At 36.6% G+C, this 23903-nt stretch overlaps 1 protein-coding gene across 4 annotated transcripts in view; it reads left to right on the top strand.

Annotated features, from left to right (window-relative positions):
• The first annotated feature begins 8286 nt into the window (after positions 1 to 8286).
• The window catches only part of LOC149781242 (vesicle-associated membrane protein 3-like), a 58158-nt gene continuing 42541 nt past the window's right edge, over positions 8287 to 23903 (top strand). Inside the window, exon 1 of one of the 4 annotated variants that reach the window (XM_089935324.1) lies at positions 8287 to 8436. In XM_089935324.1, the coding sequence (XP_089791450.1) occupies positions 8435 to 8436 (2 nt within the window). In that variant the 5' untranslated portion in view covers positions 8287 to 8434. The remainder of the gene's footprint in view (positions 8437 to 23903) is intronic. The other 3 variants (XM_089935323.1, XM_089935325.1, XM_089935322.1) reach the window with 3 other exon arrangements.

Raw genomic sequence — 23903 nt, 5'->3', positions numbered from 1 at the left:
CTTAGCCTGGGATTATATTTTCCCTTTCTTTACAGTAAGCACTCTGGGATGTGTTATTCATTCCTGTGTTAAGAAAAATTGAGTATTGGGCTGGGGTTTTGAGTTTTTTTTCTGATTTGTTTTTTTTTCTTCGCTATATTTGGGGTAGACATTGAATAATAATAATAATAATAATAATAATGAGGACTTTGTATAGCGCCTAATGTTTAGAAGCTCTAAGCGCTTTACAACATTAGACAACACCTATAAGATAAAAAAAACCATATAATAATATTATTACAAAAACAAACACCATGAAATAAGAAAAACATTAAAAGATAAAAAAAACATACTGAGAATATTCCAGGTAGGAAACATTATTAGGTCTTTAAGTTTGTTCTTGCAGTTGAAATAAGTGAGTTTTGAGAGCCCTCTTGAATGTGATCGCTGTGTCTTTGTGTCTAAGTTCAGTGGGCAATTCATTCCACGTTGCTGGGCCCTGGTGTGCAAAAAAAAGCTATCCATATAACTTTGTTTTCATAGTGGGAATAATGAGTATACGATTGTCAGAAGAGGAGCGTAAGTATCTTGCTGGTGTGTACACATGGGTGAGGTTGGATAGATATGTTGGACTAGAGTCCGACAGTGAAACGTAGCACAGAGAACAAATTTTGTGTTTGATTCTGGATCGAATGGATAGCCAGTGTAGGGTACAGAGAAGCGGGGAGGTGTGCTCTGATCGTGGTACTCTAAGTATGATCCGAGCAGCTGTGTTTTGAACTTTTTGAAGTTTCTGGAGCAGATATTGAGATGAACCAGACAGAACTGAGTTACAATAGTCCAGTCTTGAAAGTACTAATGAACACACAAGTGTGTAGGTGGCATCAACTGAAAGATATTTGCGAATTGTGCTGATGCGTCTTAGCTCAAGACATGCAGCCTTGCATATGTTCATGACATGTTGGTGCAATGTGAGAGTACTGTCCAGAGTAACACCTAGGTTTCGTACTGATTGTGTGAATTTAATGCTGGCGTTGCTGATATTTATTGTTTGAGGTAAAGGATGTGAATGAGAAAGTCTTTGTTTTGTGATCAGAATGGCCTCAGTTTTATCATCATTCATCTGCAGCTTGTTACATGTCATCCTTGATTTCACATCAGAAATGCACCTCTCTACACCTTGGATGGTAGCATCAACTTCAGTTGGGTGGCTAGATTTGTATATTTGGGTGTCATCAGCGTACAATTGGTGAGACACTGGATGATGATCTATGACACTTGAGAGCGCCTGAGCGTACAGAATGAAGAGAACATGTCCAAGAACAGACCCCTGTGGAACACCACAACATAGATCAACTGGGCTGGTGTGTATTCCATTTGCAGATACAATTTGTGTCCTGTTGACCAAGTAGTACTTGAACCACAGTAAGGCTGTATCATGAATGCCAAATACATGCTGGAGACGGTGAAGTAATATATCATGGTCTATTGTGTCAAATGCTGCAGACAAATCAAGAAGGGTGATGACTGTAATCCTTCCGCTATCCAACGCAGAGATAATGTCATTAACTACTTTTAGAAGAGTAGTTTCAGTACTTTGGCAAGGGCGATATGCAGACTGTACATTGCTAAAAAGACTGTTTGCATTTAGATGAGATAAAAGCTGGGACAGAACAACCTTTTTTAAGATTTTTTAAATGAATAGGAGAATAGAAACTGGGCGGTAGTTCTTTAAATCGTTATGGTCTAGTGTTGTTTTCTTCAGCAGAGGCTTTACAATGCCAGTTTTGAAAAATGATGGGAATTCCCCGGATGAGAGAGAGGCATTAATAACATCAGTTAGTGAATGCAATACTGGATCTAAGCACTCAAGCAGCAGTGATGTTGGAATTGGATCAAGTTCACATGAATATATGACTTTATGTTTCTGGGGTTGTTAGGGCAGTTAATTCCTGCTTCGTTTATGCCTGGTAAGAAGTTTCCAAAACATCTAGCTGCTAGAGTTTTCCCTAATCATGACTTTAGAGTCACGCAGGCTTACCAGGTTAGAGGAGGTAATGTTTGTAATAATTTGCTTCTGTACATTGTAGAGTTTGCTCCCTTTATTCATGTTATCTCATTCGTTTTGCCATGTATATTTTTTGCCTATTCATGTTGTAGATTTTCTGGTCGATGTAGTCCAGTTGGTGTATATCGGATTCGTTTAACTCTTTTGTCAGTCCTCCCTTCTGTTTCCGGGAATGTGTATATGGGATGGCACCCAAACAAATTCTATAGGAAGATTATTTTGATTTTGTTCCAGTGTTTACTTTCTTAACGTAGACTTCCTTCTATAAGACATTCTTCAGGAAGAGTTATCTAATTCCAGGGGTTCGCAGCACTCTAAGGTTGTCGTCAATTATCACTTCTTTTGATGTTTGTGTGTTCGGAATCCATTTGATTACTTCATTAATGTCCCAAAATTCAACTGTGTATATGGAACAGTGATCAGGTAGCCTGTCCCTCCCCATCCCCCTAGTGTTATGCTTTCGCCCAAAATCACGACAGCTGCTGATGTGCGCCCAGTGTCTAGGGATTCTTACCCATCTGTAACAGTTTCCATTTGCATTTGACCATTTCCATATGGTCAAGTTTAGATATCCTTAGGGTGCCAGTATATACTGCAAGGTAAAGACACAGACTTTGTCATTTCTGTTACAAATACATCATCATATTGTCATATAACTACTTCATAAAAAAGGCTCAACAGACCCCGCTCCCCCACCCCCCTCAAAAAAAATATTATACAATCCCTCTTCAACAGAATTATATTATTATATATTCAGAGAAAATAACCCACAATCCCTCCTAAACAGAATTCTGATTACTGGCAGACCCAGAGAAAATAGTATCACACAGTTCGCTAATAAACGTCTGTTATTAGACAAACCAAGAAAAGGGTTATCATAGTATAAATTGTTTAAATATTTACACAATAACGAACTAAAAGATATAAACATCTTATTTACAGACAGAGAAATTAATATCATGCAATACTTGTCTAACAAATTATTCTATCACATATTCTATTTGATAGAGGTTTTGAAATATATATATATATATATATATATATATATATATATATATATATATATATATATATATATATATATATTAACTACAAAATTTAGTAATAAGGAACAATACAATTTTTACTTCAATTTAATCGTTTATAAAAAAATTATAAATCGTTTTATTTTTCTTTGTCTACATTTTCACTTGCATTTAAAATGATCATACAGTTTAAAGGATCTATCCAGTAAGAAAACATGGTAAAATCGAGTTCTGTACTAAAATCTTGAATTCATCGAATATCAATAAATTCGATCTTTGTTTCTAGGGAGTTGTTTTGTTCATTCATGTTATCCTCCGCTTCCATGCAACCGAACTTTCAATATCATTTTCTGGATCAAAGCCTGCAATAAGGTGGACTATAAACACTTAGATTCCTTAAAAGCAGAAGAGCTTCCTGGTTAAAAACAATTTTACATGTTTATTTTGATCTTGAAATAAAATGCCAAGAAGCGTCTCGTGTTGGAAAATCTCAAACCGCTTGTCAGTGTCCTTTGTGAAGTCAGTAGATCTATTTGTGGAAACGTCACAATTTCCTTTTTCCCGCTAGATATATTTCTTCAACCACCTAAACAATAATGAAAGCTAGAAATGTTGTAAGGATATATTTATACTTGCAAATCAAGAGAACATTTATTTTATCCAAATGTGTAACAGTTATCGCCTAGTCACCTTGAAATCAGCGACATACGTTAAATCAATGATCTGAGAAAATGTATTTGTATCCATTTAATTCATAGTCAAACAGTAAGTATGTATCGGTCTACTGTAATTGTCATGTAAACAAAAGACGATAAACATTGCTTGTGGTGCTAAATATGCGTTGTATCGATTGCTCTTGAATTGAAAATCCACGCGGCTAATCATGCGTTGTATCGATTGCTCTTGAATTGAAAATCAACGCGGCTAATCATGCGTTGTATCGATTGCTCTTGAATTGAAAATCAACGCGGCTAAATATGCGTTGTATCGATTGCTCTTGAATTGAAAATCAACGCGGCTAATCGTTGCGTTGTATCGATTGCTCTTGAATTGAAAATCAACGCGGCTAAATATGCGTTGTATCGATTGCTCTTGAATTGAAAATCAACGCGGCTAATCGTTGCGTTGTATCGAATGTTCTTGAATTGAAAATCAACGCGGCTAAATATGCGTTGTATCGATTGCTCTTGAATTGAAAATTAACGCGGCTAATCATGCGTTGTATCGATTGTTCTTGAATTGAAAATCAACGCGGCTAATCATTAGTGACGACATGCTTTTTGTTTCATATGAGTCAAAGTATATACGCCCAAAATATATATCAAACCCGGACAAAAAGCAACGGACATTATTCTACCATCCAAAAATTGCATTTAAGACGATGACCAATTTTATGGTAATCCATCAGTACACCTTTGCAATCGTTCTCCATGGCTTTACCAAACCGATCTTAAAAACAGTGGATAATATCCCCCCTCCCCCCCCCCCAAGAATTCTCAATGTATAGGTAGTCAACCGATGAGTGGTGGGCAATGGTCTTTTGGAATCGTAAACGAGAATGACATTTTTGTCCATCTGTACTTGAACTTTTCCTAACAGGATATCGACGATAAAAGTGCTTCGACGTTCATTGAAAAAACAAAGAAAACAAAAACCAAAAAAAAACAAACAAGATGGCCGCTATCGCTTAACCGGACTGAAGCAGCTGTTCCGTTTTTTAGTGCAGTTTTCATGATATTTGTGCTTGTTGCCTGTTTTCGTCTTCGTTATTGTGTTCATTATGTATTGGCTGTTAAATTCGTATGTGTTTCTTCATCTCCTTGTTTTGGAAACGAGAACAATTAGACTTTTCTCAGCTGTCTTGCTCCACTGTTTTTGAACAAACCGCCATCACGTGATACTCGCCAGTCAGCCTGTTTATGCTACGATGGACCCTCATTAATTGCTTTAAATGATCACTCCTTGGCTCTCCACACTACATTGTGCTCTTGACCAAACAAATTGGGACTACATTCATCATTGCCTAAATGTAAACATAAGCGAAAAAAGAAACGTTGTTTCAAAGCTGGCCAGGAAGAAGAATTCCAGTTATCACCCTTTTTTCGGCTCAACAATTTAAAAACAATTCGACCGTTAATTTAGATAACTTAATTCAAATCCCTATTAATTCGTCAACCTTTGTGTCAACTATCCAAGAAACACCTCTGCGCATTGAACTATTCAATGCCCAGTCAGTAGGACCACCGGAAAAGCGCACAGAAATAGTTAATTTTATCAACGACCAGAATATTGACGTATTTTTCCTGACAGAAACATGGCTAAAAACATCAGGCGATGAGCCCAAGTGTGCTGATCTAACACCCACTGGTTACTCCATCAAGTCGTTCCCCCGTAATTCTCGCGGAGGTGGAATTGCTATCATCACAAAGAACTCCATGATAAAACGTCTTAACCACACCACAACAATTCAATTTCGACCACACATCGTCTGAACTAGTCCAAACCACACTCACGCTTGAGCAAAGGTCAGTCCATTATTTTCTGCCTATACCGTCCTCCTCCTAGTAGAAAAAAAACAAGCTGACTGACTCTCTCTTTTTGGAGCAGTTTCCGAATCTCCTGGAGTAAGGAAATTCGGTATGTGGCAACCTAATTATTCTTGGAGATTTCAACTTTCACTTTGACTGTCCCGAAAACCCAAATACATAAAAACTCATAGATTCCATTAATGTTTTCAGCCTCAAACAATCAGTTAACCAACCCACCCATAAACATGGTCACATTTTAGACTGGATTCTTCATAGACCTGATGATAACATTCTACGGCCCTCCCTGGTATCCCATGACCTTGCATCAGATGACCTCTGCATTATATGCCATCTTGATGTATCAGTCCCTAACCCTCCACCTTTATCTGCTACTAAGAGAAACCTCCGTATGATAATTAGAACCAAACTAATGCAGGACATCCAAGCTAACCTCACAACTTGCTTACCTCTTACCGCAGAACAACTCGATCACTGTTGTCTGCGTTCATTGCTTGATAAACAAGCCCCAGCTATCAAGTGCAGAGTATCAATTCAAAAGTGTTCTCCATGGTATAGCAGTGTTAGGGACCAGCTTCGCACTGCTAAAAAAGACCGCCGTAAAGCTGAGATGCTCTGGCTGTCCACCAGACTCACTATTCATAAGCAAATCTATGAAGCCGCTAAGAAGAACATCACAAATATAGTCCCTGCAGCGAAATCAGCCCACTACACTACTAAGATCATAGAAAGTTGCAGCTCCAAAGAGCTCTTCGAGATTACTAACAAGCTAATGTCAAGGAACGAATCTACACCACTTCCAACTACCTTCTTTCCAGTCGACCTTCCGGACATGTTTGCAAATTTCTTTCGTGACAAAGTACAAACCATTAGAGACAAGCTTGACACCACAATTTCAACTGACTCGTCGTCACCATACAGTTGGGATACAGAATTTGAGCGGCAACCATTATCAGTATTTGAACCTGTCTCTATGGATTTCGTACGTACAATCCTGACGAAGAGTGCACAAGAGTCATGTAAACTTGATCTAATTGCAACATCACTGCTGCTTGAGTGCTTAGATCCGGTATTGCCTTCACTAACTGATGTTATGAATACCTCTCTCTCATCCGGGGAATTCCCCCATCATTTTTCAAAACTGTCATTGTAAAGCCTCTGCTGAAGAAACCAACACTAGACCATAATGATTTCAAGAACTACCGCCCAGTTTCTAATCTCCCATTTATATAAAAAATCTTAAGAAAGGTTGTTCTATCCCAGCTTTATTGTGGTTCAAGTCCTACTTGGTCAACAGGACACAAATTGTATCTGCAAATGGAATACTCTCCAGCCCAGTTGATCTATGATTTGGTGTTCCACAGGGGTCTGTTCTTGGACCTGTTCTCTTCATTCTGTACACTCAGTCGCTCTCAAGTGTCATAGATCATCATCCAGTGTCTCACCAGTTGTACGCTGATGACACCCAAATATACAAATCTAGCCACCCAACTGAAGTTGATGCTACCATCCAAGGTGTAGAGAGGTGCATTTCTGATGTGAAATCAAGGATGACATGTAACAAGCTGCAGATGAATGATGATAAAACTGAGGCCATTCTGATCACAAAACAAAGACTTTCTCATTCACATCCTTTACCTCAAACAATAAATATCAGCAACACTAACATTAAATTCACACAATCAGTACGAAACCTAGGTGTTACTCTGGACAGTACTCTCACATTGCACCAACATGTCATGAACATATGCAAGGCTGCATGTCTTGAGCTAAGACGCATCAGCACAATTCGCAAATATCTTTCAGTTGACAACATTAAAATATTTGTATGTTCATTAGTACTTTCAAGACTGGACTATTGTAACTCAGTTCTGTCTGGTTCATCTCAATATCTGCTCCAGAAACTTCAAAAAGTTCAAAACACAGCTGCTCGGATCATACTTAGAGTACCACGATCAGAGCACACCTCCCCGCTTCTCTGTACCCTACACTGGCTATCCATTCGATCCAGAATCAAACACAAAATTTGTTCTCTGTGCTACGTTTCACTGTCGGACTCTAGTCCAACATACTTATCCGACCTCAACCATGTGCACACACCAGCAAGATAATTACGCTCCTCTTCTGACAATCGTATACTCATTATTCCCACTATGAAAACAAAGTCATATGGACAGCGTTCTTTTGCATACCAGGGCCCAGCAACGTGGAATGAATTGCCCACTGAACTTAGACACATATACATTCAAGAGGGCTGTCAAAACTCACTTATTTCGACTGCAAGAACAAACTTAAAGACATAATAATGTTTCCTACCTTAAATATTCTCAGCATGTTTTTTTAATGTTTTATAATTTCACGGTGTTTGTTTTTGTAATCATATCATTATATGTTTTTATTATCTTATAGGTATTGTCGAATGTTGTAAAATGCTTAGAGCTTCTAAAGATTAGGCGCTATACTGAGAGTTAATTGTCCCCCTCCACCCCCAAACTCTTCCGGTTCTAATAAGTTCCTCGTCGTCGTGCAAAAGCAAGAAGAGACGAATTTAATTTAGACTGTTCCTCTACTAGACTTTTGAACATAGTTTTAATAGCTACGTTACCTGTATGATTCAGACGTCACGTATAATAGGTGATGTGAACTAGTCACGTGTAATTTAGTGAAACAGACTATAGCTGTAAAACTATGTGTCATGTTTGGAATACCCGGATGATGACATCATCACTGTGACCGCCATATTCAGTGCAAATGAGCAACTTATCAAAATAGACCCAAAACTTGACTAGAATTGTGTGATTTTTCATATACAAATAATGTAAGTATGTTCTAGCACTCTGATTTTTTTTACTGCATTGATCAGCAATATATTTGGCTCCTTTTTGAAGGCTGAGAGTTTTTTTTTTAGATAATCGAAAATCGATTTCATTCGGGATAATATGTAAGTCTCTTGATACTTTTTTTTTAAAAATCTAAAAATCGTAAGGCTTCGTTATGTGTACAGATGTTTGTACAGTTGCTGTTAAATTCGGGTGAAATTTGATTTAGACCCACGTACTTAAACCATTTTAGTTATATTTTAACTGGACCCGGTTTAACAGCTGTTTCTAACGATCGCAATGCACACCCCGGTCCCTTGTCTAACAAATGTCATAAGTCAATCGTGATATTTGTGTTCTTAGGGGGTGACGTCTTACTTCCATCACAAACGATGTTGTGTAGCGTTTTTCCCGGTCTACTGACGGTTACTGAGGCCACATTTTTAGGACTAGCTCATACACTTGGTACCCCATATTGACAAATAGTGGAGAACACGCCCCATAGAGAACTCGCCTCTTGGGGAACTTATACCTGGTGTCAGGAGAAGTTGCCCCATTGTGGTTGGAGAATTCGCCCCATTGCGAATGGATAAGTTACCCCAAATATCATAGATACTTATGTGGGTATGTCGCCCCATTGTGGTTACCACTTTATTATATTGCCTTTTGAATTATTCTATTACCTAAGTGTGATTATAATTCATGGTGATTAACATTCACACCGAAATTCGAATATCATCTTCATCCCCTCTTCTTTTTCTTATAGCAAGTGTTTAATTATATGTTGGGCATTATTACCAGTAGGGCATAACCGACTTTTGATCCGGAAATCGGATTCCACCGGATAGTATGAACTTCCGATTAATCGGAGTCGGACAAGGCAGGAACGACCGATTCAGATAATAAAAATAATAAAGTTGAATTTCTATAGCACCGTGTCTAACACTGCGTGTCATTCGATAGTGCGTTAATAAAGTTAAATAAGAAGTCAGAAAAGTCCAATATGGTCAACACAACGGGGTGAAACGATAATACTTGAGTTAGACCGAAAGATTTAAATTTATTAAAATATATAATACAGTCCTACCTGTTTATGTCAACATCCTCAATAATGAAGGCATAATATTGAATACATTGACACATACTAATGAGGTATTAAAAGAAAATGATTCCGCAAGAGGCCAACTTTATAGGACCAAACAAAAGCCTGTTTTATTTTTATTTGACCGCGACATTAAAGCATGGCGGCAAGATCAACTAATTGTTGAATAAAGTACAGGATGGAACTGGCCGCTTGCCGACATAAATGATTAAGGCGGGAAAATAAAAGCCTGGCAGCAAGATCAACTAATTGTTGAACAAAGAATGGGTCGGAACTGGCAAAAAAATAAAAAATTTCATGGATTCTTTGTGGCTTTGAACTTCGTTGCATTTTGCTATAGTCCTGCCATATCCTTCCCCTTGTGACATCGGTGTGATATGCAAAACGTGTGTAACACAGTTTAAAAAGTTAATTTGAAAAACCTTTTAATTTAGCATTTCCGATTAATTGAATCATATCCGGAATCGGAAAAATTTCATGCCCAAAATCCGGAATCGGAAATCAGTAGAAAAATGCTAATCGGTTATGCCCTAATTACCAGTTGTCGTGGAATTGCCATTTGCTATTGTTGCTGCTGTTTGGTACTGTCACCATTTTGAGGCATTATATCAGACTTGTTTGTTTGAAGGTTACCAAAAGCAAAATGATATAATAATCTGTGTATTGTCCAAGATGGTAAGAAATTCAGAGCAGCCACATTTATTGCAATATATATAAGATTATTTTAATGTTTCCTAATTTCCTCTAGAACTGCTCTGGTGGCCTTGTGATTGGAGCATCTGCCTTGGATGCAGGAGCTCGTGGGTTTGATTCACCGCTGAGTCATACCAAAGACTTACAAAAATGATACTAACAGCTGCCTCGATTGGTGCTCAGCATTAAGAGGTTAGTGCTAGGACTGGTCGGCCTGGTGTCAGGATAATGTGACTGGTTGGGACATCATGCTACATGTCTGCGGCATCACTATAAACTATGACACTGCAGACATCATATTGATATGATTGAAAAATTGATAAAGCTACGTTAAAAATCCTAATGACACACACATTTCACCTATAAATTTTGTCTCCATCCATCAGTAAAGACCCTTCATTGTAACCATTTATTTAACTATTTGAAATGAACCCCATTATTTTTAATGGTTTTTTATATTTGTCTCTTATTTTAGTAATATCTTAAATTATATCACCGAATACCCATTTTAATAGAAACAATCCTTGGATAGAATAACTGAAATAGGTGGGAATTATCAGAAGGCTTCACTCCATCTGTTCATCCACTAACTTCACTGACTTGAATCAGCACCCCCAATCAACTATGTCAAATGCTTGGTGAATTGTAAAAACCTGAGAAAGCTCAATTAACTTTGTTAAGAACTAATTAAAACATAATACTACACTGCATACGGTTTGAAAGGCACTATTGTCACCAGAACATTCTTTTCAAAATAATACTAATTCTGGGTACACGGAATTATACCCGTGTTTTCATGACAAGCGATATGCTGGCCTATTCTGCGTATGTCTTTGAAATGATATAATGTTAATGCATTGTGCCTTGGACAAGAAATACATTACTTTAGACTCATTCTGTCCACATTTTAACTGAGGAACTAGGACAGGTTTATTGTTGGTTTTAGAAAATTCAATGTAACAATGCCACTAAATGGCAATACTATTTAATTGTAAGCAAACTGAACTGATTTGTTAAAAAAAATATAATAATTGGAAAAGTTCAACCTTTTATAAATTTAATAAGTTATTAAGTTGAAGAGAAACAACAGTAAATAGGATGTAGTGTATTTATAAAGTCTCCCTTATGGCCCAAAAAAAATTGTGCAAAATTTGAATCAGAATATACACCTGGCAAGTTTTTTATATTCTTGCATGAGCAGCAAGTTGACAACAGATGATAAAGTAGGTGTGGGACAAGTTGCAAAATTAGAAACTTGGATTAAGATGCAGTATTGTTCCAAGGTAAACACATCTATAAATAATTTATCTGGATGATTCTGAAAGATAAATATAAAATAAGTTTTGGGGTTACAAGTTCAAGGTCATGGGTCATGTTGACAGTGAGAAATCACATTTACTTGTGAATTAGAATAAAATAGAATTGTGGTTTATTTTTGTACATTTTATGAATATTACTTGCCTAATTAAAGGACAATTGCTCTTTCTTCATACAAATTGGATTTTTGACCAAAACAAAACATGATCCAGTGTTACAGAAATGACGTATCATTGCACAGAAAAGTGGTATGTGTGTGTGTGCATATATAGATATTCAACAATGTGGGGTAACTTCTCCAACAACCCTGGAGCGAATTCTCCAGATATGTTTAGAGCAAATTCTCCATGAATCAAGATTTTCCAAGGCAAGTTCTGCATGGGGAGACTTCTCCATGTACCCATATTGACATTTTTTCACAGGTTCAGCTGGACTATAATTACTTTGTCTGAGATATTTTCCATATTGGAGGAAACTAAAAAGTATATTAGTTTGATGAAAGCATTATCATTTAAATAAACATAATTCAGCTGACTTTGACATTCATTGCTACCATCACATTTCAACCAGAGAAATGGTGGTTAGAGTGACCACCTCAGATGCAAAAGATCGCAGGTTTGAACCCATGCTAAGTCATACCAAAGACTTACAAAAAATGGTACTAACACTTAAACAGCTGCCTCGCTGGGTGCTCAGCATTAAGAGATTAGTGTTAGGACTGGTCATCCTGGTGTCACAATAATGTGACTGGGTGGGGCATGATGCCCCAATGCTAGACATCGCTATAAACTGCCACACTGTAGACATTGCAGTGATATGACTGAAAAATTCTTAAAGCTATGTTCTTAAAGAACTATAAAATGCATCCACTTGCTGGTGTCAGAATTTGATTTCAGACAGGACTGAAAAAGACTCCAGAGTAAGTATAGTCTAAGTAAAGCAATTAAGGGCTGCCAAGTGTGAGGTATTCCTGACAGTTTTACCTCAGGTTCCCCTCTCATTGGTCCACGGAACATACTGCACAACACTGTTTGCGTTGGAAGATGACCCATTCAAACAACATAAATATCACAGTAGGTGTCTGACTACCAGGCGCCCCATTTGCATTTACAATGGAAACTTGACATTCCATTATCATGTTCCTTCATTTGTTATGTGATACATTAGATGATATGTTTGATCAGTGTGATTGCAGTTTAAATGAAACGTCTCTGCTTTTTCATTTTTCACGATACCTATGGATACACATATGAACTTGATGGTTTTTCCATCTTTGAAAGGTAGGTGGTGCCCATTCATGTATGTTGACATTCTGGTCCTATTTCCAGTATGCAGACTACAGTTAGACATATAGTTATATATTTTTATGCAATTCTCATTGATGAAAAGATAACAGCATGACTTTCAAACAGACTACCTGTTTGTTGCAGTGAGTTTTATCCAGTGTTTTAGGCCATTTAATGGTGGCGGTTGCATTTAACTCCCGTTGTTTTGTACAACATGAATGATTTGAAAATATCTTATTACCAATTTCATGTATTAGTTACATGTGGAAGACATTATGATGTTATCTTCAACATAAAAATAATGCAGTTTCCTCGTGCAAAGACAATCTCATCTAGAACAAATTCGGGCATAGGAATAAGGTTGAATACCAACAAAATCTATCACATTTTACTTCCTGCAGATGCAAAATACTGCTGTAGTCACAGGTACTTGATTTGTTAGTTAAGAAGGAAAACTGTTTACACCCAGTCCTATTCTATAATTTTTTTAAAACTTGCACAAGGTGTTAAACTTGAGCAGTTTGGTTTGCCCATAGCTCATTCTATGCTAATTTCATTTATTCCATCAGCACCGTCATTCACTGGTTAAATATCTCTGCATAAAAAAGAGAAATTCCATATTTGTTCTCCATATACCAGAGATCTTGGAAACGCCTAATTATGCATATTTGGATGCCAAATTTTGGTCTAGGATGCAGAAAATCACTAAGGCGGGAGTCCTCCGTATGCATGTAATAGGTGTGTGGCAAATTTCAAAGACTTGCCAGTCTTGCATTGTGGGAAAATGTGTTGATCAATTAGCAGTGCTGATATTTACAATGACAGATTTTAGTGACTGAAAGACCCTTTCATGTACATACATGTTGCCATTATAAGAGTCCATCAAAAAGAACATGATGCAGTAGCTGGGCGGCAAGTTCAAAGGCATTGACTGGCGGCCGGGTGGGAAAAATGTGCTGATATTTACAGTGATTGAATTCAGAGGAAGAAAGACCCAGAGATGTACATGCTGTCATTTATAAAAGTACATCAAATAAACAACTTTAGCTTTCGTCATTGTGTTCATTTCCGAATGTATTGGAAGAAGTAGTGCATGTGACCTCAGACTCAAGACATGTTGAGACTTGGACAAAATGCCATTTGTAAATTTGGATACGTATTTTGGGGTTAAACGGCAAACTTTAGAAGATTGTAACAAGATTTAGAAGAGTGCTAAAGCTGCTTGAATTGATAGTTCGGATAGAACTAGCTAACTGTAAGAAAGTGTGTGATGCCTAGTTTAGTGTTTGGAATAAGTCCTTACTTGGATTGAAAAAATTCAGTATCACTGATGGACGAACAACAGCTATTTAAGAGGTACATTGACTGACCATACTTTTAAAGAAAATGCCCCTCGTCTTAGCCCGGTTAGTTCTAGTGTTGTAGCGAAATGTATTTATCAAGACATCAGTAGCTAGGACCATAGTTTTGATATCAATTACATTGACGAACTCTTGCCCATTCACAAGAATATGTTTTGATAGCTGATTGACCATTAACCCTTTTCCGAGTAAGGTAGCAACTATCAGTTTCCTGCATGATACCCTTTGATGATAATCTGTGTTTCCCATTACCCTCATTTGCACTTCAGAGACCTCCAGATTTTTAATTTGACCCCCAGTTCTGATACCAAAGTTTGTTTTTTACTCTGCCTGACCCCAGTTTTGACACCAAGGAGAGTTTTGACTCTCAGTCTTGCATCCCTAGGGGATACACTGTGATAAAACATACAGACATGTGTTTTAAGATCAGAATTGGTGATCTGGATATATATTAACTGCTTCTTGTACACTATTTCATCATAAAATTAGTTTGAAACTGTAAGTGAACCAGTAGGCCTAATGGAAAATAATGGCGGACTTCGCTAAGTCTGGGATGTACCAGTTTATTATATTGTTTTCGTAAATCATCGGGCAAATATTTTTAGAAAAATATACAAATCATTGAAAGCAAAGCTAAGGTATTATTTTATTAAAGATTTAACTTTAAAATGCAAATTATGTAGGCCAGAAATGTATTGGACAATGCTATGTTGTGGAATTTGCGTATTTGTGAAAATACGGCGTGGGTAGGGTGAAAAACAGCAAATCAAATACTATTTAACCATTGCCAAAAATTACTACAAGGACGTAGACAAATAAATAAACCATAAATTTGCAATCCTGTCAATGGACTGTTGTAATGAAGCTATATTAAAGTGAATGATTACATTACGAAAACCTCTCCATCTAAAAATAGATGCACTCACGTCTGCGTTGATTCTGTAGGAAAGAAGGGACTGCAACTTTTGGTGGTGGGATTCCTATTTTTACCAAAATGGGAGACCTGGACTCCTAGTTTTAAAATCCTAGCAAGACCTCTGATGTACCATTTAAGGAGAGATGATGACATGATTTTATCTTAAGGGAGACCTTCCTATTTATCAAAGAAAAAAGGGAGGGGAAGGAAGAAAACTGTCATATGTCAATATTTATCGTAAGTTCAATATGTCTCTTTTTCCTGTTCCACTTTCTTAGAGCTCTTCTGAAATCAATATCTTTGACAGCTGTCACCTCTAGGTGTATAAGGATTATGCTGTTATTTTTTTCTGAGCATACTTTGCTCGTTTTCTTTGTGTTAATATTGTTCTTTGCTTCTTTCTGAAGGGACATGTGTACATAGCTAGCATTGTCAGCTTGAATATGTTGGGAAAATTATCTTTGTGACTGTTACGTACAATTTTCCTGAGATCCAGATATCTTTTGGATATATCTACTCCAAAATAGGATTTTTTATGGATACGTGTGTATGATTTTGTAGCATATGCTCTGCAAGACAAAATTATTTAATGATTAATTAAAAAAAAATGAAAATTGCATTATACTTTTAAATTGTCTGCATTTTAATTATTGTCAGTATTCTGCCCTTTGTACATTTAATTTCAAAATACCACAGAAAGGGTCATGCCATTTATTTTTTGTCCATCCAGCATGTACATCTGACTTACATTTAACACCACTTCGGGCTCAAAATCACTCACTGATGTCTCCATTAATTAACACTTTCACAGCTCTATTAATCTGATATACTTCACAACTTCAATAAAATTATTGTCATCATCACTATCATCATCAAGAAACAAAAATTTTAATGAATCATGCCGGTAAGCCGACATTTTGTGTTTACTAGGTAGCCCATAATTTAAACATGCATTTGTAATACCTTCTTTATGAATAGTTTCAGACTATGCTATAATGCTTATTCCTGGGTACGTTGTGCTAATCAATTTGGTTTCACAACCATTTAAGTCATGCTTGAAGAACCCAGATGTGTAACGGTTGTTATCCAAAAAAACATGTCGTGACAAGAATGGTTAAATAAAAATTCTATACTTTGCAGAGCACATTTTCATATGTGGAACTTTCAAGGAATTTGTGGGAGTTTTTGCATTACACTGTTCTCCAAGCACGCAAATTTCTACAGATTTTGCACGATTCATGTAATGGCACACCCTGACAGCATCTCTGCATGGATGCTTGACATATCTAATTACTTTCCCACAAATACTCTGTTGCTCTTCCAATACTTCCTGTTTGTAACACAGAGAATAAGCCACATTGATTTCTAATTGGCGGTTATTGTTTCACCTGGACTGGAAAAAGCGAGAACTGCAAACAAAAATTCAATGTTACATATTTCACAGTGCAACAAACTGGTAACATAGCTTTGAAATCAACCAAAGGAGTCAAGATACAATTCAAAGTAGAAACTTTGTGTGAAAGTGGTTATTAAATCATAGCTGCCAACCCTCACGAAAAAATTGTCATGAATTTCACGACTTTTTTGGCTATTCATGGATTCACATAGCAAGCCAAAAATTCATAAATTCTCCAATTCTCAATTATTTTAAATCTTTAATACAATAACCGATTTCCTGTTAAGCACTAGTCGTGATATTCGCAGTTGCTGAAACAGTACTGTACTGCTGGTCATGATATTAGAACTACAGCCGATTAGTGTAGTTGGCTCGGTTGCAAGCATTTTAACCTATTTTAATCTATATGTATAAGAGTAGTTTTATAAATGCTTTTGAGAGAAACGGGGGCCTAACTGGAAATTTTCTTAGTGCATGCATCACCAACACTGATTTGAGTTACCATTCAGCATCGCATGTAAGCACAGCTGTCACAAAAAACACGTAGCATTTGGCAAATTAAGAATTCGCAGATTTCAGCTCTGTAATATTTTAAGCCATTGTGGGAAAACCTGCAAGCTACCAACGCTGAAGCATTATTTGTGAGTTTTCTTGTTGAAATCAATCTCCTTCATCAGCTGGAGACCATGCTAAACATTTGTTCTGACATATGTTCCCGGACTCAAAAATCGCTTCCAAAATTTCCTGTGGAAGAGCCAAAAGTGCTGCAGCTTCTGTGCATTCCTCACAGCAACAGTGACAGCGAAAGTATTTTCTCTAGTGAGGAAAAATAAGACAGACTTTAGGGTCTCCTTAGCTGCAGAAAATTTGTCAGCAATTTTAGTCACCAAGACAAGATGAGGTTCGCAGGTGAGTGCACGGTGTTGATACTCTATTCATGCTATACATTAGACATTTATATATCAACAGGATTCACGTATATGTACCAATTCATGGTTCTCTAAATAAAGTAAACTATTATATTATGTCTTCTGTTTTCACTACAGGTGTATTTCTCATTTAATATGCATCAATTTAAGATGGTAACTGTGCCGACGAAGCACGTATTTTACCGTCCGCATTTATTCCCCCCCCCCCATTTTTTGTTGTTGTTTGGGGGGGGGGGCATTTTCTTAAGCTAACTGACTGGGTTGCATATAGCACGGTTCGGTATATAACGTGGTCGGGTTTTATGGCTCCCAATTACCGTGTTACAGCAGGGTCACACTGTATATATATATTGCATTTGTTGCTTTTCTTCCACTTCTTCCTGTTCAACTTTCCTCTCACTTCTCCCTGTTCTGCTCAAAAGGAGAAGTAACTTTTCCCATAACTTGAAGTCTAGCTTTGACTCATGGTTAAAGCATCATTATTCTAAACATCTGTCATTCTCCTCTGGCATTTGAAACATGAAGACTAGCTTGACCCATGGTTAAGGCATCATTATTCTAAACATCTGTCATTCTCCTATGGCATTTGAAACATGAACACGAGCTTGACCCATGGTTAAGGCATCATTATTCTAAACTGCCATTTTTCTCCCATGGCATTTCAAACCTAAGACATAGCACTCATCTTGATAAAAGGATACCATTGCTCGCTCTAAAGGTGTCATTCGGGTATGTATTGTTGAAGAAACCCATTCTACTCCGATAATTTGATTTTACGAATTTTATGAAAGTCAGCTTAGGTCAGGCTGATTGGAAAACTGATCTTGCCTATTGTGGATTAGCTTGATCCAGAATATATAGCTAAAGTAATAAAATATGGTGTGATATGTTTTAAGGACATTCAGTTATTTTTATTTTACAAATATTTAACTCTGTTTTGTTTCTATTTTTGTTTACATATTTAAACAGTACATTGATAATTGAAGTTGCCAGAAAAGATTTGTAAATAGTATATATATGTATGTATTGATGAGGGCTTGAATACAGATCAGGTTAGAAGAATAAAGATAGATGTACATGTATGAAAATATATATATATATAAATGGATAGCTTTGTAAGGGTTTTGGAAATGGCTACATCCTTAACAGAGATTTTCAGGTAAAAGACCATAGGCTGATATATGAAACAGCCAAGATTATAACTTTATATTGATTGAGGCAGATTAATCACCAGTAACTGGCCTTGTGAGCTTCCATATTGTCTTCAGTTTCATCTGATTGATTATAATTTGATGTGCAGTCAAACAAAACTCAGATATTTGATTGAAAATAATCAGATCAAGTCATAATTGATTCCCTTTTCCTCTGTCATATACATAAAGACAATCTTAAAAGAATCTGACCTTGATTCAGTCATGTACTCTTGGGCATGATGCTATTGATCTGATAGCTCTGTCTAACTGAAATGATTTTACATGAGGAGTTATTGGCTGATAAGGTGTAAACAGTAGTCTAGTTGATCACTGGTGTGTGCTTTAAATTTATTACAGACATCATGTGTTAACTTGTATATTTCCCTGTAAGTTGAGACCAACTGCAAACAACATAGATCATGATCTAATAGAATAATGTGCCTGCAGATCAGGGTCTGTTTTCTCAACTGATTACTCTTAACAAACTGCATAGACCCAGATCTGCAGGTGCATTGTGCTACCGATTTTATCAGCAGACTCTAATGTCAGCGCAGTGACCTGTACACAGTATCAGCTATAGCGTAGTTATGACTCCAGGTCTTAAACAATGAGAAGAAAGAAAACCAACAAGTTTAATAAAATCAACAAACAATTCATTTCTCTATGCTACAAAGTGAAAATTGACCACTCCAGTAGCCTAATGGTTAGAGCCTCCACCTCTGATGCAGGTGGTTGTGGGTTCGATCCCATGCTGAGTCAGACCAAAGACTTACAAAAATGGTACTAACATCAGCCTTGCTTGGCGCTTAGCATTAAGAGGTTAGTGTTAAGATTGGTCAGCCTGGTGTTAGGATAATGTGACGGGGTGTGTGTGATACTACATATCAAGCCCCCCCCCCCCCCCCCCCCGGTCACATTATCCCATCATGCTAGACTTCACTATAAACTGCCACACTGCCGACGTAGCCAGAAGGACTAGTATATTGAGAATTTTACTAGTCCTGCCAAATCTCTACTAGTCCTGTTAAAAAAACAGTCACACAGCTTTCATGTATGTTTACCGATTCAATTTTAAAGTTTGAACAACCCGCAACAAAACTGGATGTTTTCTGTGTGTTTGTGTTTGCGAATTGCATACATCAGTTACACCACATAACGTTCCTTTCCTCATCATAATTCAGCCAGTCCCTGTCTTTTGTCCATTTCTTCTGAAACTTTCCATTGCGCTTTTCCCTATCATAAGAATTATTCCTCATCATTCTCATTCAACATTTTTCTTTTTTTCCGGTGGCTGAACACCTTCTACCAAATGCCACATTTTGCCTGTCTTATAATTGTGCCTTGTTTTGAAATACGAGATGTTATAGTATATAGCTGACGTGAATTATTTAAAGCAAGAAAAGGAATGGCACTGTGTCCTTTATATAAGAAAATCAGAGCAAGAAACACGTTTCAAAACAGGTGTCTTTGCCCCCTCACACAATTAAGTGGCCTCTCTCTAACAAAGACTTAACTTCAGTGGATGTTCTGCATGATCAAAGCAGTGGCTATTGTAAACACTGTTATAAAATATTAGCATCAGAAGATAGTGTTTCAGCTTGGAAAAGTGCGTTCCCATCAAACGACGCCATCTGACACTCAGCGCGTTGTATTTAACAGCTCCAATTACAGTATCATAAGTCGCAAGTTTGGTAATTGATCCTAATTAATCCAACCTCAGTGTATTGTTGAAATTAATAATAAGGTGGAAAATGTTCAAATCATAGATGGCTGTGCTCAGAGATTCTAATTCCCAACAAATGTACAGCATTCTGCTTGGATATCTCCATGTGTATTCAATTATTTGTTCATTCGTGTAAGGGAAAAATATAAAAACTATTACATGTATTATCATAGAAAAAGTAGTTATATGGAAAGGATGTGTCAGTAACATAATCGTAATAAACCGATCTAATTCTTATAATTATTTTGATCAATGGAAATGTAAAATATGTAGTTTCCTGTTTGTGAAACGTTGGAACGTTTGGGTAGCAAGCAAAAAAAGAGAACCTTAAACAGAAAAAAACATGCAAACTAAATTCTTTGAATAGTTTTTGCCATGTTCTTTTGTGTGGTATACCGCTTTGTAGTTTGTTACTGTGGTGGAGTGAATAACATGAGATACTGTGTCTTTTTTTCATTTAATTTGTTATCAGATTAATTAGGATCAATTACCAAACTTCCGTTCTTAATGATGGGACCATAATTTGCGCTGTTAAGTGAATGCACAATATCGGACGGACTCTTGTTATAGAAACGCACCTTTCTGAGGCAGAAATGGACCTCATCTTCTCATGCTAATAGTTTATGACTGTTTACAATGGCCACTGCTTTGATTCTACAGAACATCTGCTAAATCAAGTCTTTATTAGGGAATGGCGTAAACAAACGCTGACTATTGATAAGCGAAACTTACTATTAACATTATGAAAGTTACTAGTCCAACAGGAAATCTGCTAGCCTGTGGCTAGCGGACTACTGCTAATTTCAAGCCCAGAATATATACACACACATGGAGACACACACATCCCCACTTGACCTGGATATAATAATAATGAATGTAGACCTAGTACATCGCCTTATCTCTAAGCGCTTCATAATATTAGATGACATATAAAGCATGTACAGTGACAAGAATACAAAAACAAAACACCACAAAGCAAAAACTGATCATAATTAAGGAAGGAAACATTAAACCTTCAAGTTTGTCCTTGTGTTTGAAATGGAGACCTTAAGAGCACTCTGAAATAGACTGCAGTGTCCTGGTGTCTAAAATCAGGGGTCATTTAATTATCTGTAGATGTGCATAGGTGCAACCGTAGGAACAATGAGAACACAGTGTCAGAAGAGGAGTGTAAGTTTCTCGATTGTGTGTACACATTGGTGAGGTCAAATAGGTGTATTGGACTTTATTCAGTCACCAAAATGTAGCATAGTGAACAGCTTTTTTGTGATGATGGATTTAATGGTTAGCCAGGTTGGGTTAAAAGAGCAGGGTGAGGTGTGCTCAGTTTGTTGTACTGTAAGGATGATCTGAGCAGCCATGTGTCTTGAACTATTTGAAGTTCTATAGTAGATGCTTAGATGAACCATATAGAAGTGAATCACAGTAATCCAGTCTTGAAAGTACTATGGAACAAACAAGTGTTCTAGTGGCATCAACCAAAAGAAAATTGCAAATGATTTTGATGCATTGCAGCTCCAGATATGCAGCCTTGCATATTTTCATTGCTTGTTGGTGTAATAAAAGTGTACTGTCAAGAATGACACCTAGGTTATATACTGACCCGTGTTATTACCATAACTGATAATTTTATCAATCAGATGAAGTCTTATATCTTTGTGTTTTGGGAAACTGAGCAGTATGGTTGAAGAGCATCAATATGTGACGCATGATTTGATTCAGTTTCAGATTTCAAAGAGCTTAATTTCCATTTGCTAATTCAAGTGTCACCAGAACATGACCCCTAAGATCTGCATTTCCACTGGCTTATTCAAAGGTTGCCATCAGATCTTCCCATGGGAAGTAGAGCTATGATTTTAATCAGATTGATCAGCAAATCAAGATTTGAGTTTTTCAAATTATCTGCAGTGGTTTTGGTACTTGGAATTTGAAACTAATAAAAGAAAAGAAGAAACAGACGTTCATTCATGGGAAATCAGTCTTTTTGAGGGATTGTTTTTTACCAATGTATTTTTAGAATTACATTATTTTGATTGAATTGTTTTGAATCAACTGTTTATCTAGTCAGTTTGTATTGACATGTATTCATATAACTTGTGCAATATGAAAACCAGTCATAGTTTTCAGTTTTGGTTTGGAAAAATATGGATTTTTTAAAAAGTTAAACTATGGCAAGGCTAACAGTGAAGTTAATTTGAGTGTGTGCTCTGACTTTTTAGTCACTTATGACTGTAAGAGTCCCATTAATATATGGAATGCTTCTACACAATTTAATCTCTTCAAAATTCAAATAGCCAATAAAGCTATGTGGTATTGATTTTTTTTTTTGTAATATAGGAAGACCAATGTGGTACATTGGGTTGTGTTCCAGGGAAAACAGTTATTGTGCATATTGAATCAATACGCTGTTCTTAATGAATGCTAGAGCTGAGCTATTCTTAGACATTGTTGCTATAGGAATGCATCTTATTGCGTCGGTGGAGGATTTTTATAGATTCAGTTTTGGGTTGATTTATTGGAATGAATCTGCCTCTGGATAGTATCATTGACCTGATGCTATAGAAACTATTTTATTGACTTTTTGCGTTGTTGCTTATTCCTGTCTTAAATACCAGAATTAACACATTAGGAATCACACCTTGAAATAGGTACCAATGAATCATTGTTTTATTGTCCAAATTATATTAGGGATGAAATGAGACATACTGTATCAGTCATTTTTCCAGTGCCAGCATCACTTATGTGATCAACAGTTTGTTCAAAGTGTACTGGAAATTGAACTTTTCAGTTGCCCTTGGACAGTTGAAGTTTGTCCCAAAATATGACATCATAACAACAATTTTTTTATTTTTTCTTATAAAAAAAGGTAAAATCATAATGATATATATTTATAATGTGTCTGTTTTCCAAATAAGCTGCACATTTTTTTTCTTCCCTTTTGCACATTAAAAACTTGGGGAATTGATTGATGGAAATATATACATGTACATAATATTCAGGAGTTGAACTGCAAGCTTGATTAGACCAGAAAACTGGCAAATGGGTTTCATTAGCCAACTTTATTTAATAAGGGAATAATAGCCTACCTGTGGTTTTTTGTTTTTAGAGCTTGGAAGTCTGTTGTGACTCCTGTATGCTTACAAATTTTACAGTTAAAATTAACTGATTTCAAGTTAAAATATTGATTTCCTTTGTCCAAAACTTCATTCACATGATAATCATTCACATTATCCTATCTGTTGGAGAAAATGTGAGACTGACCTTTTCATTGACTATAAGATGGAAGTGACAGATTTTGACATTGTATCATGTGAAAGAATAAGTTGATACATGAATGGGACTGGGGGGGGTAAATAGTTCAGAAATGTGGTATATATGAATGCTACATTTGGGTGCTGATATATATACTTGGGTGAGATTGCGCTCAAAAAAACCCACTAAGAACATGAAGCATTGTGAACTGAATATGGTCTCCCTCTCTGTTGTTTGACAGGCAAGTGGATTTTAACATCCCTAAATATGAAGCTAAGAGTAATGCAATTCATTCAGT

Source organism: Sinohyriopsis cumingii, chromosome 15, assembly GCF_028554795.1.
Source record: "Sinohyriopsis cumingii isolate HCF-2022 chromosome 15, ASM2855479v2, whole genome shotgun sequence".
NCBI classification, from domain to species: domain Eukaryota; kingdom Metazoa; phylum Mollusca; class Bivalvia; order Unionida; family Unionidae; genus Sinohyriopsis; species Sinohyriopsis cumingii.
Note: the sequence above shows the minus strand (reverse complement) of the source record. Positions and strands in the feature narration are given on the sequence as shown.